The sequence below is a fragment of the Plutella xylostella genome, chromosome 15 (genome assembly GCF_932276165.1).
Source record: "Plutella xylostella chromosome 15, ilPluXylo3.1, whole genome shotgun sequence".
Lineage (NCBI taxonomy): Eukaryota > Metazoa > Arthropoda > Insecta > Lepidoptera > Plutellidae > Plutella > Plutella xylostella.
The window spans coordinates 8,999,481-9,014,018 of record NC_063995.1 but is presented as its reverse complement, the minus strand read 5'-3'; the positions used below and the strand labels follow the sequence as shown (position 1 = coordinate 9,014,018).

Below are 14,538 nucleotides of genomic sequence, written 5' to 3'. Positions count from 1 at the left end.
TTGACACCTACACACTATAAGACCTTTTATGACAACTAAAAAAAATGCATTATAGTTAATATTACATACATCAATACAAATAATTAAATTTTACCTATAAAACTACATTCACAACATTAACAACCTAATATTTAAAACAAAAACCAAAAATTTTAAGAAAATATTTTCTTTCTTTCAGTTAAATTTTATCTTGTGCAGGTGGGAGGTTCTACTCATAGTTCCTAATCCAATGAAGATCAGTCTTAATTTGTAACATTTTCTTTTGTATCTAAATCATTGAACACAATGTTTTACCATAACTTATTTCCAGGTGGTATTGTTCTATCACTGTCACATCTTGGTGGTGGCTTCTAGTGAGCGCAGCAGCGGCGCACGGGCCATATACTAGAAGCGGTCCTTGGACGCATGCAGGTCCGGGTTGGTCAGGTACTGCAACTCCTGCAGTTCTTGGAACTTCTCATGATCTCTAATGTGTGCATAATTAGCTGATAGGCACATTAGGTAATGAACTAAACTTAGAATTACAAGTATGCAAGATACCATGGCCAATATGAACATCACCTCGGCTTTCTCCACATAATCCTTACAGAACAGTTTCACTCTGTGTTCTCCACATATCCTAAGGTCTTCTTGCTTCACATTGGACGGGAACATGAAGTCAAATTGTGTGAAATCAATACAAGTGGAATGGTCTACATTTCTTGGCTTTGAGCAGAGTTTCCAAAATATAGTGAATAGGAAAGTGGTAATAACTAAGAAGCCCATGAGCAACACCCACAGTATGGTGAGCACGTAGGTGATGATCATGAAGATGGCGCAGGAGATCCGGCCGCCGACGCGCGCCCTCCACGCTCGGTACACTTTCTGTCTGGTGGCACCTGTTGTGAGGCAGCCCAAACAAAGCAACATAAACCCGAGTGCCGCCATACAAGCGCTTCCAACTATAAATATCATTTGCAGCGCTTCGATCCATATCAGACGAAAGTGGAACACTTCATCAAACATAAGAATTGATAGAGTGGAGCCTCGGTACATGGTGCCACAGAACACCCCCACGCCCAAGCAGCACATAATTGTGGCGATGAGGGTTGCATGAGGAATCCTCGTAAGGCAAGCTTGACAACCGTCTCCCATTTTCACTATTTCACTGCATTCACTGAAGTTTCACTAGTTTTTTGTGGATAAACCAAAAGTTTAGTACACAAAAACTACAAAATACAGTAATTCGTCACACAAAGTAAATCAAAACGTCAAGCAGTACACAGACTAATCAGAGTTAAACCATGGCTGCGTCACTAGTAATATAGTATAATCTGTGTCCAACTATGAAACATTATTCTGAGAGAAAATAAACTGCTGATTTCGCCTCCATCCACGCCACGCCATTCCTAGCACGCCATCGCCAAGCGTACGACTCGTGTCGTGCTTGTAGCCTTTAAGAGCTGTTTACACTCTTAAATCAAATGATTCAAGTCCAAGTTTACCTGCGCTGTTCATATTTAGTTCGTTGCCGTTGCCACTTGCCTTATTACTTCGCCATTGTAGGTAAGTTTAGTTATTCACAGAGCAAGGTGATTCGACGTCAAGTGACGTGTCATTTGTACCTAACTGTCAAATTGTCAATACAAAATAATGAATTGAGGTTATGTTGTTATTAATTAAATTAAATACATTAAATACACTGAACTAAAGTTTGATTATTCCATTAACCGATAAAAAACCGTACAATATACTGGTGTGACTTATTTGAAGTGGATCTCCTTTAAAATTATGGATACTTTATACCATCAAACAAATCAATTATTACAAGATGTTTCAGATCTTTTTATTCGATTAGAAAAGGAAACCACAAATCAAGAAGCAATTGAAAATGATATTCAAGCCAAAATTAATGCAATTAGTGCGTAAGTTATCTACAATATAGTTGTTAGGTATTTTAAACACTCTATTGTGAAATAACTTTAACTACTTACCTTAAAAATGGATACTGGAGTAAGTAATACTAACTAGTTTTACTTTTTCAGAAACTGTGAAAAGCTGGACATATATGTATTCAAAACCCCTATCAATCAGAGACCAATGGCCAAAATGAGGGTTGATCAGTTGAAGTATGACAATAAACACATACAAGTGAGTTAAATAATTATTTCAAACATGTTCTTACTAGCTAGCCGCAAGTTTTTATGTATGCCATAATAATTCCCGTATTTTTTTTGTTCATATCTTATCAACATAAGATGTGTGTATAAAAGGACTACTTAACTAAATAATCTATTCCAATCATTATTGTATGCTAACACTGCTACCAACAAATGCATTACCTCTCACTTGCACTGACATGGCACTGCTCCAATGCAACATATTGATTAAAATCTATTCAGGTAGAGGATCAGGTAGAACATTATGAAACTAGGGTTGCATCAAAATTAAAACTGGCATGGTAGTAAAAAAGATAAAAGCTAAATTGCAAATAATAATAAGAGATTGCGTTGAGGCGATAAGTCCGCCCTTGTATACGAGCCTAGTTTAAGTTTAAGTTTCTTTTATTGTTATACCTATGTATTTTGTATACAATACAAGTGTTTAAATAAATATATCAATCTGTTTTATGTCCCAGGCATCCCTGAACAATGCTAAAAGCCGGCGACAGAGGCGGGAGCAGGAGAAGTCGGAGCGGGACCAGCTGCTCAGCCGCAGGTTTGGCCACGACCATACGGAGATCACCGTGGACTACCTCGCACAGGAGCAGAACTCCCTGCAGAACTCACACCGCAATGTCGATGACATGCTCAGTACAGGTATGGAGTTTTTCTTTAGATTCTTTTTTTACCTCTAATGGAAAGATGTGATGTACAGTCAGCTGCATAAGTAGCTATACACTTTTGCACCTTGTAAATCTGAAACCGCTTATAAATTCATTGAAACATTGACGGTTCTTTAGTTTGACAAGGTACTGAAGTGTATAGCTACTTATGTAGCTGACTGTATATTGTGTTGCGTGTCTACCTATTGCATTACAAGTTTTAGAATATTGGTTTCAAAGGTTAGAAAGTAGTAATTGAGTTTTTTAGGTATTTTTGATTATTATAATAAATTATTTATAAATCCCATTTTATCTGATATAATATAAATTGAAATTGTAGCCTAATCCTAAAAATTAATGTGTCATATAGTAATTATTATTAATTATCATATATAATTTAGAAAGTCAGGAAGTAAGATATAAGTAATAGTAACATATTTATTTTATCCACCTACTCTTCTGGACCATGCTAAACTAAACCCAACAGTTAATTTGACCAAATTTTATTTATCTAGCTGCCACTCAGAATGTCTACCTGTTTGTTCTGCCTTCAATCTATACGATTTTTATATTTATTTATCATAAACTAATTACATTTACTATACACGTGTATTAGTCATTAAACTTTGCTATCCTTTCTTACGAGAATTTATAGAGTAATTTTTCCTTGTTTTTTATCCTGAAAGGCTAATCACACAACATTGAACTTTGCTGCTTTAATAATACAGTTCTATAGCTTTTATAGTAGCAGTGACATCATTATCGATCGATCCTAACTAACTTCACGTTTGTTTAGTTAAAACCCAATGGTGCCTACAGATTTTATAAGTACAGGATTGTACTATGTGCCCGATCTCATCGATTAGGCACTAGCATAGCTATCAATAACTAAAATGAAAGAAGTAACTTACCATAGTGCCATTTTACGGAAATATCAGGTACCGCCTTCACTCACAAAGTCCACTTTTTCATTATATTTTTACTTGATTTCTATGTTTTAAAAGTATACGCACTTACACTGAAGGCGGACTCCATAAAAGTTATTTAATTTTACAGTTCTAATTAGTACCTAGTTTGTTTACAACCATAACTATGAGGTTGTGTGTCGCGACTAGAACGAGCAGCCGTGAATCCAGCATAATTATCACGCAACATAATGGTTAGAATCGTAAGCAACTAAGATAAAATGTACTTCGTTTTTAATAGACTTAACCATCGTAATTAGGTATTTTTTACTCAGAGTATTCGCTAGCTGACACGAAAAACTAAACACTGATTAGGAATTAGGTAGGTAGATTCCACATAAGGGTATAATATACATTGATACATTCTTGGGAATCCTTGAGTCAAGTTCCGGTTGCTGACTAACAACCGGTTTTAGAACTTAATATTTCAATACCAAGGTTAGCTAAGCCGGGTCGTGAACTGTTTATGGTTTAAGGGACTTTGGACTTATTTGCAGAGTTCGTATGTAACTTGCGTAAGAGCACACAATAACACTAAATACAACTGTATAAATATCTGTACCACCTACACCGTACAGCTAGAGTCTGGGTATAATGTTGAATCATATAGCCGCTATAGTGGTGTCCTAGAGCTGGATATCCGATGTCGGTGGTATAGATACGAACTATTTCGCAATAATGGCCTTCTATCCTTACACTATATCAAAATGTTAGTACCTAAGTACTTTTTCGTAAGCTAGAGAGAACTCCCTAATCTTACGCCCAGTTGCACCATAGTACTTTAATGGACAAGAATAAAATCACGAGTAAAACTCCATTTCTATTTGGAAATACGCTTGCTTCTTAATCAAAGTTAACTGTGTAAGCTGCGATACACTTACTTACCTGAAAATGAAGAAGGATGTTGCGCTTGAATCTTTAATTCCATTCATAATAGACGGCTCGTCTTGTGCGCGCGAGGAAATGGGCTAATATCCGCTTGTCAAACCAACGCAGGGCGGCGTGAGTGCCAAGATCTATAACTAATGGAATTTCGGAGTAGGATAACCAGCGTCATATGCACACCGTAGAATTTTAGTGTACTCTCATGTAGGTATAGGTTTCATTGAATAAATCCCAAATGTTCAATAGGCTCGCCCCCTATTACATTGGGACTAAACATAACACTGGCGAAAAGTGGGTGCAGCAATGCACCTCTGCCTACCCCGCAAGGGAGTACAGTAGTACAAGGCGTGAGTGTGTGTGTGTGTGTTCAATATGTAACACACCTACCTGGATCTGGTGTGTAGATATGTGTTTTTGTAAAATTATTCATTTAACGTTCGCACAGATAATAGCCCCTTTACATTCTAAAGGTTAATCCTATCCTAAGAAGGTGTTGCATAGCTGGATTAAGTTTAATTAAACGAGGGAGAGGGTGAGACGCCATCTCATACAAAAGTCATACGCGCCGCAGTCGGAAATTTCTTGTATCTCCTGGACTTGCTTTTTCGGACTAGGAAAAAGTAAAATTGGATTATGGTTGTATGCAAATAAATAAACGTCTCGACAAAAAAAAGGCTTATTCCTACAGGTTTGACTTTTTCTAGGCATTTCAGCTTCACTCAGCATTAGCTAAGTATATAACTCTGTGTAGAAGTAGAAGGTCAAAGTGCTAGAGTTCCTTTTTACCGTTTATTGAGATTAGAAGCGATTAGTTAGAACCATTACGTGGTTGCCGCATGGCTGACACGGCTGCAAGGAGGTCACGGTCCACGGCTGTGACTGAACTTTATAAACCTACTTGCTGCGTGTTTGCTGTGACAAACTTAGGTACTGGCTGCTAATTTAATAATTAAAAAAATAAAAGTTTTTAAAACGTGTGTGTTTTGTTTTACCGAAACGGTAATGCTGCCGATGTTTGATTCCCACTTGTGCCCCATTATAATAATAAATTGAAGGACGACGACCTTATACAAGTTGTCGTGGCTGGATCAGCTGGATGAGGAACGCCGAGGACAGAGTGTTGTGGCGCTCCTTGACTAGCTTTGTGTTCAGCAGTGGATGACTACAGACTATCACCGATTAAAAGTATATTTATTGCAACACGCTTCTGCTTATTCCGGTGCACGTAATACTGAACACTAGGTAGTAGGTACTAATAATCACCCGTTATCTTGGAAACTCACGCCCAGCCAACCCTATTGCAGGAAGGTTACTGATGACCATCATGATGATAGAATTTCTTTTTATAATCAAAACCATATCCCCCCCCCCCCTACAATAAGTTCTCATAAAAAAACTGTGTCTCCAATCAACTCCCCTTTTTCTCACTCTTTCACTACTAACGTTGCTATCTCCGTCTCCTTCCAGGCTCCAACATCCTGACGACGCTGCGCTACAACCGAGACACCCTGAAAGGCGCCCACCGACGTATGATAGACCTGGCGAATACCCTCGGCCTGTCCAACGCCACCATCTCACTGATAGAGAGAAGGGTGGCTCAGGACAAGTATATACTCTTTGGCGGTATGTTTGTAACGATAGCCGTGATTGTGCTAGTGGTTGTGTATCTTACGTAGGGGTTAGTGAATTGGAGGATGGAAACTAATGAATGATTTGGTTATACTCGACGAATATAGATAGATTGTGTTTCGTGGTTAAAGGAAAATAGAGGAGGGGCATACTTTCATGATTATTACTTGAACCCGTGGGCAATTCTGCCACTTATGACCCATTTTGATATGACTGCGTTTATGATAGGCCTATCGGTGTCTGCATTTTTTTATCTTTTGGTAATATCAACGTAACGCTTGTATGTTCGAACTTTGGTCGATAATTTTATTCGTTTGATATTTAATTTTAGCTTAGTCACTTCGCACTTATTTATATACTTTCACAATTAGAAAAAAATATTCATTCCACTTATAATTAATTAGTGCAGTCGGTGAAGGGTGCATCGCATTATCTCTATTTAGTTTGTTCCACGGACTGAAGCCGATATGTTTTATACAATAATTATTTATTACTTCATATCTTATCATGATTAACTTCACTAAGTGCGCGAGTATTGGATATAGAATTAAAAAAAACTGTATTAATTATTACCAATCGCTGCAGCAGACACATGTACAGTAAATAAATAATTGTATAATATACGTATAATGTTATTTTAGTACCTAATATAATATTTGTAAAATATAATAAATGGATATTTATTTAAAACAAGCAATTTGAGCATTTTATGTTTTATTCAAGATTAATAAAAAGTACTTAAATACGTCATAAAATTGAGCATATCTACCTTATTAATATCAACCAGGAAAAGCATCACTAAAAAACCGTGACCTCTTGTTAGGAATATTATAAAGTATCGTAAATCAATTGTTATTTAGTCGCCAGGCTTCGATGTTTGATTTATGATGTTATAAATAATCACAGATAACTTTTGGATAGTCTTTACAATAATTTATGACTCTAGGCACTCATAAACAACCTGACAACATATGCATCGAAACCTGGGACCTGGCTCTGTCCAATAATAGCGCAACGCGATCTAAAACTGGATTAATTCCAACAGTTTTCATGGCCAATAAATACTATCGCTCAGTATCGCATTCCATGTCAAATCCTAGCACTCTTCCCTCGGGTTCCTATCCCGGGGGTCACAGCACGGCAGGCGGGGCTCGACGCGCGGGCAGGCGAACGCGACATCCTGCTCTCTGGCCTCCGCACAAGGTCCTTTATCCTCTGGCGGCTTGGCGCAGGTACCTACGTCAGGGAAGGGCGCCCTGGGCAGGTGCTGCACTCGGGTCGCCGCCGGTGACACCTCGGGGGTGTCACGACGAAGGCTTTTCACCTTGTTGTATGCATCCGGCGCCAGACGCATGTATTCCGGTATCTGGAATTTGTAAGGGGTTTAATACTATTGTAAAGTCAAGTTCAGTAGGGCGATTCAGTATAAATTACGTTCTAAAACAAAATTGAACTACTTTTTAGCGACGCTAGCGCCACGACAGACGATGGAACTACTCGTTAAGTACAAACAACTCAATTTCGCTCACTTTTTCGCTTTCGTCTAGGGCGGAAAAAAATACTGAATCATGTAAAGTACATAGCTGATTAAAAAGTCTAATAAATTATTTGTTGGAAAAGAAGATCCTTATCATACCATAGTGTTTGTTAGGAAACCAACTAAATAAGTCAGACACCGCAGAAACCCACCACCGGATCCCGCCACCGACAGAACAACGCATGTTACCTCCTTCGCTCGCCGTTCGGAAACTCTGTAGCCAGGCGGCCACCGCGGTACAGCAGAACACCCTGGTCCACGTTACCTCCTTGCAGTCCACGCCGCGGCTGCCCAGGTAGCCCGGCAGCTGCTTCTGTTCCTGGACGTCTTCGCCCACAGCCCGCACCGTCTCAGGTGAGGGGATGACGTCATACGCGCAGATGTTTTGAGCTCGGCGCGCCGCGCTTTCTTCTACACCCTGTGGAGTTTTGAGATGGATGGAAAATCTTAATTGGAGGTGTCTTGTAATGAGATGACATGGCCAAAAATAAAAAGAAATGTGAGGTTTATTTAGGATCAATGATCCTTGCTCACACGTGTAGAAGTTATAAAGTCGATTGATCGTAAGCCTTTTTTTAATTACAATAATTGGTTGCACCGCTAACTATACCGTTACTCCTTTTAGTATCATTTCGACCAAAATAAACCTGTTTTGTTGAGGTAAATCACCTTTGAACTCGGTAATTATGTCTCACCTCACTTTTTTTGAAGTTCACATAACTTACACAAAAAGACGTTACTCTACTATATACCTACAGCTATAGAGATCCACAAAGATGGACTATCGTCTGTCTCCGTGGTGAAAGGATTGTGAGTCCCTGACTGACCAAGGCAATAACTAGATGTCGCATCTTCCATGCTCTCTAGATAAACCCCAATGTCAATCTAAATACCAAAATCAATCCACATACGCACCGGTTCCTTAAACCTGTCGCAATAGTCTTCCTCCTCATTATAATGCGGCTGCGTCCCCGGCGGGTAGTACTTGTGTTTGGGCAGCGGCGGCGGCGGCTCGTCCGCGGTGGGCCCGCTGAAGCACACCACCTTCTGGTGCTCTTCGCGAGGCACGCCAGACTTGAGGATGCCTTTGAGAGGGGTGATGTTGTCGCAGGTCGGCTTGCTGTGGGAGGAGGAGTTATGTTGTTAGTCAGGAGTAGTAGGTATAGATTGGCGTACTGAAGCCTGGCTTTTTCATCTTGTAATGCCTTTTGCATAAGTTCAGTCCAGAAGTTGAAGGTTATTTCCAACAGCGATGGTACCCTTACATCGCTGTTGTGCATGGTTGCCAGCAAAAATACAACTAATGTATTATCTTCCAAATCCATTATTTTACAACAGCATTATCAAACCCCCTATATACATACCTCAGTCTAGCGAACCGCAGACTATCCTCATACGAGATGCGATCAGTAGTGGTCGGCGGCGTCGGCGGGCGCGGCGGCGCGGCGGACCCGTCCTGCACGTTCAGCGCCTCCAGACAGCGCTCCATGTTGGTGGATGCCGCCACCGCCGCCGCCCCCACGCCGGACAGCTGGGCGCGGGCCGCCGCCTGCTGCTCCTCGATGCATGCATCCTGTGGAGATGGAAGAATTGATTGATAGCATATGCAAATAGAAGAAGGTACGTGTCAAAGTACGGAGCCTCCTTCTTGGAGTGTAGCTGAAGCGTTTGCTAGATTTGCTAAAAAAATACAGATAAGTATCACAAAGAAATGTGTGAAATAACTGGTACGGTAAGGTAAAGGTGTCTTTCAGAAACTTACGCTATTTATATTTATTTATTGGCATCACACAACAGGTATATACATCAAACTAAAATACTTAGAAGTAAGTATATGAGATACATGCCGTGGATTGTGTTTGAGATTCTGGCTCCTTGGCGCGATGCGATGAGTTACCCATCGCTATCGTAGTCTATCCCAGTCGCACAAATCGGCATAGAAACAGAAGTAAGTCTAACATCCATGATTTCTAAATCGTCTTATCACTTTTTCTGCACATTATTAAGGAGTTATGTTTTTTCTTTAGGTCCAAACAGTCTGGGCTTTAAGATACGAGCGTTTTTCACCACATAAGTCTACGATATGCTTTATCATGCAACATTTAATTAAGTACAGGTGTTTAGTATACTTAAACGGCCATTATCTTATCAAAAACAAGTATCTTACACAATTAATTGTCAATAAAACACTCTTAGTCGACATTGAAGTAAACGGAACATGATGAATGTAGCTATGTAGCTGGATTCACCATGGTGGAGATGTCTCCATGGCTTAATCCTCCACTAAGTGATGCCCAGTGTCTATGCATCAACAGATAGTTTGGTTCATGGTTTTTGACTTGATTACCTAACTCTACCCGTTATAAGTACGTCTCGTCTCGGGCTTTTCAATTACCCTCAGACATCAGCGTCCATCCCCGAAGCTACTCACATTCACCACTGTCCAAAGTAGTAATAGTGGTTTGCGAGAGGAAAAGTTGCACCGCAGTTTACTTAGTTACTTAGTCTTAGTCGACGCAGCGCACACACAACTTGAATCCTCTTATCACTCTTAGAACGGGAGTGTGGTCAGTTACCCTCAGTTCGTCCTTCAGGTTGCCCGCTCGCATGTGGTAGTCGCGCACGTTGTCGATCACCTCCGGCGGGAACTTGTCCGGGTTGGCGCTCAGGTAGCGGTGCACGAACAGGTCGCAGCCCGTGATGATGAACCGGTGCTTGAATACGTGCACTATGGCGCCTGGAATGAGGAGATGGCGTGGTTAGGTAGGTTCGTCAGATCGTAATCATCAGCCTGCAATAGTCTACAGAAAGAATGGAGGGTTTCCTCCCTGGGTTTTCACCAGGCTTGGCATCGGGTTCGTTGTTGGTTGGTGGAATTGGAGACATAACACGGACCCTTATGGCTTACGCCGACCGGGATGGCATGGTAAGGAATTTATTTTTTTACCAATGGACATTCTACCGTTATGTTACAGAAATACGACATATATAAATTGCTATGCTTTAAAATGATGCCGTGGCATTGAAAGAGTTTTTTTCATGCCATGCCGTCCCGGTGTGCGTCATTACCTAAGTGGTACCGCACAGGTATTGCATACCAAATCATAACCTTCAATATTATTTTATCTTTGTTTTTAGGGTGGCCAAAGTTTCATAACACTTTGTGTAGTAGGAATACATTTTTTTTAAATCTTTTAGCTCTTGTATCATGATTTGAACTTAACTCACCAATATAGAACTTGTCCGGGGTGTAGTAGGTGGGGAAGTTGGGGTCGGAGTCGGGCAGCGGCAGCCGGCAGGGCGACAGGAACCGCCCCTCCTGGATGCCCGAGTTGCGCCGCGGGATCTCACCTATCTTTACCTGGAATATTCAAAAAGCAAGTATATTTATACCCTCAAATTCATAGACCGTCTGGTAAATTTACAACACGGTTAAAATTTACTTTGAAACAAACGATTTTCGACTAATTATGTAACTCAAAAAGGTTGAAATTCGTGTATCACAATGTAAATTTTAAACCTATAATAAAGTGTCAAAAAGCTCTTTGGATTTGGGGGTTAGTCTAAAACTATAAAATACCAATAGGGAATATGCGTAATTTTTTTTAATACTTTTATTGGATAGTTTTACATCACTTTATTATAGTAAAAAAAAATTCAACGCCAAAATAAGTAATTTAAGGTATTTTAAAGAAAGTTAAAAAATTACAACCATCACGACCACTTTGAAATTCCCTTCAGGATGGCGGGCTGTCGTGACGTCATAATCGTTTAATTTCACGGCTCAGAATAATGAGTCCCGTCAGTCGGCATAGATTTTTTACCTAATCAAGTAATCACAGAGTACTTTTGTATTTTCAACAAACCAATGTTGTCATGGTAACAAACGAAAAAGGAAGTGTATAAAGTGTGATCAGTGGCTGTTTTGTAATGGTAATAAAGTGTGACCAGTGGCTGTTTTGTAATGGGAGCTCGTAAATAGCTGCTAGTAGCTCTTTTGAAATGGGAGCGCGCAAACCAGAGGACCTTTGTACACAATATTACGCTATTATGGCAATATGAATATAAAGTAATATTTGTATTGTATGTAAGTACTTACTGTAACTTTGGTTCTCAGTAAGAGAGACTAGGGTTAGTGGGTCATTCTATTCTATTATCTGTGGGGTGTAAGAACCTGCACCTGGCTCTCTTGAATGGAACCATTGTGCATATCTCAAAGGTCTAAACCCCCTTATCTAAACTATCGAATAAGAGTATAAAAATATATGCATATTCCCTAATATTTGGGCACACGGCTCTCGACTTTTCAATAGTCTTTGCTGTCCTTTTCCGCAGCTGGCCACAGTTTACTCGTTCATACTGCGTAATAAATTTAATGTGTCCAGTTCTTCTGATTACGAGAATTCTTCCATAACTTAATTTAGAAAAAAATAACAACTTTTGAAATATACTAACGACTTCCATTATAACCTAAAAGTAGAAAGAGCAACTTGTGTCATGTTCATGTCATAATACTTACAATACAAATTTAATTTTATTGTGTTGCAATATGGAGCATATTTGAGTGGCTCGTTGACTAGCGAATGGCTGTTTACGCCTCATTACAATAGAACAACTAGTGGCAGCCCATACACTAACAACAAAAAATATAAAAAGTCCTAAACTTTGCAAACAAACAAGCATATCAAACAAGAAGTGGAGTGGTTATAGGAGGCTAGGATCTACTCGTATTGGAAGAATTTTTTGTGATCCATCGTATCTGATCACAACGAGCATCACAAATGCTCGGTGACATTAACATTTCTTTGTTTACACTTGACATTTATTTAACTATACGCAAACGCAAAGAAGTTATTATTCTGAGATTGATATATAAAGAAATATGACGTCACATCCGCCCTAAGAAAATGGGTGACGTTTCTCGGAAGTTAGAATTTACCGAAGTTTTTTTGTACTTTTCAACTTCATTTACTTGCTCAAAAATAAATTATAATCAAAAATAATGATGGAGTCGTAGTTATGAAACAACAAAGTTTATTATAAATAATATTTGACCTTTATTTGAACCACTTGCATATTCCCTATTTATAGATCAATGGCACGGAAAATTCACTAAAGGCGAAGCTTTCCCGAAAAGCTAGTTAGTACTTAGGTAGAAAAAACGATATTTGATATTTTCATAAGTAAATAAATTCCCTGAAAAAAAATCGGACGGAGCGGCATAATCATAAATTGGGTTTTAATAACTTATGCATTACAGAACAAAATAAAAAAGTACAAAAACATATAAAATGGGAAAAGTTGGCACTGGGAATCATCGCTTTTCGTTCTTCAGGAATTTCCGACGTAATTCACGACGTTCATTGATACGTAAATGTCGGAAATGTTGATCATTCGTTCTTTCAGTGATGTTCAAAATACAGAGGGTCTGTCAAAATGTCTGTACATCCGACGGTCAATTAATGACCCGACAATCATCCACTGCCGGACATAGGCCTCTGCTCTGCCAAGTGGGGTAGTGATGTTTTTTTGTGAAAGAGTAACAAACATCCATACCAACATTAGCATATATACACTCACGGGCATTGCAAAAGTTATGTCACTGGAACTTTTTCATTGTCCCTGCGTGAGGGGTATAGGTAATACGAGTAGGATTAGTGATACCCTCTCACTGACCTGTCCATCGCCGAGGTTGTAGGAGAGCACGAACTGGCGGCCCTCGTCCTCCGGGTGCACCCACACCAGCTCGCACAGGTAGCGCAGGTTCTGGAACAAGAAAATGATATAAAGTAACTCATTCAATTTACTTTGGTTGTGCCTAACTTCTTATATGTATAAAAATGAGGCTTACTTTCAGGACTAGATTAAATCTATACTGAAAACTGTAACCCTACCTATCACTAATTTTCAGTATAAAAAATCAAAACTCTTTAACCTTTTAAGTGTTACACAGACACGTAAATTAAACGCGTGTAAAATGTAAAGTAAACACGTCGTAATAACACCTAATGTGAGAGAACGCCTTCATACACATGTTTCCGTGTATCATGAGATTTTAACGTATTCAGTAATGGGAGTTTTAAAGCACCTTCCTACGTGACAATTCCCAGAAGGAAGACGTCAGAAATGTACGTAAAAGATACAATCTTAACAATTTGCATGAAATCCAACGCGCTACTGTGTGCTAGATAAGGGTGAAAATTGAATGTGACTCTTGTTCCGTGAAGCAAGTTATCTCGCTACGTAGATCTACGTGCGCGAGTGGGCTACAGCTTGAGAAGTTTAGCGAAGAGTCGCGAGGGATAACGCTTTGCCAGACTCTTTGTTTAGCGCCCTGCAACTTTAATTGAGTTGGGATGCGAGCGCGGAACGGCCAAGAATAATTTATATATTCGCGCCCAGAATACACGTAACCACATTGATTAACCCCGGCCTCACCGTGCGGGCCATCTCTAGAGAAATATACTCGTAACACCGAATTATCTCCGTGCGAGAGGCTAAAAAAGGGACGCAATTGCATTTTGTTTTTTACGGCACATCCGAACATGTCAGGTAAGCCTTCATTTAGGCGATGAAATGAACAAAATGTTGGTCGGAAAATGCTGTGAAAAGAATTATAATGGCCTCGCAGAGACAATAGATGTTTAACGAACTGAGACGTGACCTGTCAGATTTTTTACTTGAACATTTTTGCTTGAAATGGCTTCAATGGTATCGTC

The 14,538-nt window shown here is 39.6% G+C and overlaps 4 protein-coding genes across 5 annotated transcripts in view; 1 reads left to right on the top strand and 3 right to left on the bottom strand.

Moving 5' to 3' along the window:
- The window catches only part of LOC105388559 (multiple C2 and transmembrane domain-containing protein), a 52,531-nt gene extending 48,427 nt beyond the window's left edge, over positions 1-4,104 (bottom strand). The window contains exon 1 of the mRNA XM_038108408.2: positions 3,715-4,104. Coding sequence (XP_037964336.2) covers positions 3,715-3,725 — 11 coding nt within the window. The 5' untranslated portion in view covers positions 3,726-4,104. The remainder of the gene's footprint in view (positions 1-3,714) is intronic.
- On the bottom strand, positions 84-1,364 carry LOC105388558 (neuronal membrane glycoprotein M6-b). The gene is given in 1 exon segment (NM_001305894.1): positions 84-1,364. A coding segment is annotated over 1 exon segment (750 nt). The 5' UTR covers positions 1,135-1,364; the 3' UTR covers positions 84-384.
- On the top strand, positions 1,615-6,979 carry LOC105388557 (probable Golgi SNAP receptor complex member 2). The gene is made up of 4 exons (XM_011559492.3): positions 1,615-1,904; positions 2,025-2,130; positions 2,618-2,798; positions 6,121-6,979. Exons 1-4 carry the CDS (start codon positions 1,771-1,773, stop codon positions 6,327-6,329), a joined length of 630 nt encoding a protein of 209 aa, XP_011557794.3. The 5' UTR covers positions 1,615-1,770; the 3' UTR covers positions 6,330-6,979.
- The window catches only part of LOC105388585 (EF-hand domain-containing protein 1), a 42,242-nt gene continuing 34,683 nt past the window's right edge, over positions 6,980-14,538 (bottom strand). Inside the window, exons 11-17 of one of the 2 annotated variants that reach the window (XM_038108405.2) lie at positions 13,496-13,585; positions 11,048-11,180; positions 10,396-10,556; positions 9,184-9,392; positions 8,735-8,939; positions 8,009-8,237; positions 6,980-7,648 (exon numbers count right to left, since the gene is read on the bottom strand). In XM_038108405.2, the coding sequence (XP_037964333.2) occupies positions 7,587-7,648; positions 8,009-8,237; positions 8,735-8,939; positions 9,184-9,392; positions 10,396-10,556; positions 11,048-11,180; positions 13,496-13,585 (1,089 nt within the window). In that variant the 3' untranslated portion in view covers positions 6,980-7,586. The remainder of the gene's footprint in view (positions 7,649-8,008; positions 8,238-8,734; positions 8,940-9,183; positions 9,393-10,395; positions 10,557-11,047; positions 11,181-13,495; positions 13,586-14,538) is intronic. The other variant, XM_038108404.2, reaches the window with a different exon arrangement.

What these genes read in the sequence shown, in the direction of transcription:
- LOC105388557 (XM_011559492.3), top strand. Translation starts at nt 1,771, where the DNA reads ATGGATACTTTATACCATCAAACAAATCAATTATTACAAGATGTTTCA. An exon ending in ATGACAATAAACACATACAA is followed by an intron (nt 2,131 to 2,617) that starts GTGAGTTAAATA and finishes TTTATGTCCCAG; the next exon opens with GCATCCCTGAACAATGCTAA. An exon ending in CGATGACATGCTCAGTACAG is followed by an intron (nt 2,799 to 6,120) that starts GTATGGAGTTTT and finishes GTCTCCTTCCAG; the next exon opens with GCTCCAACATCCTGACGACG.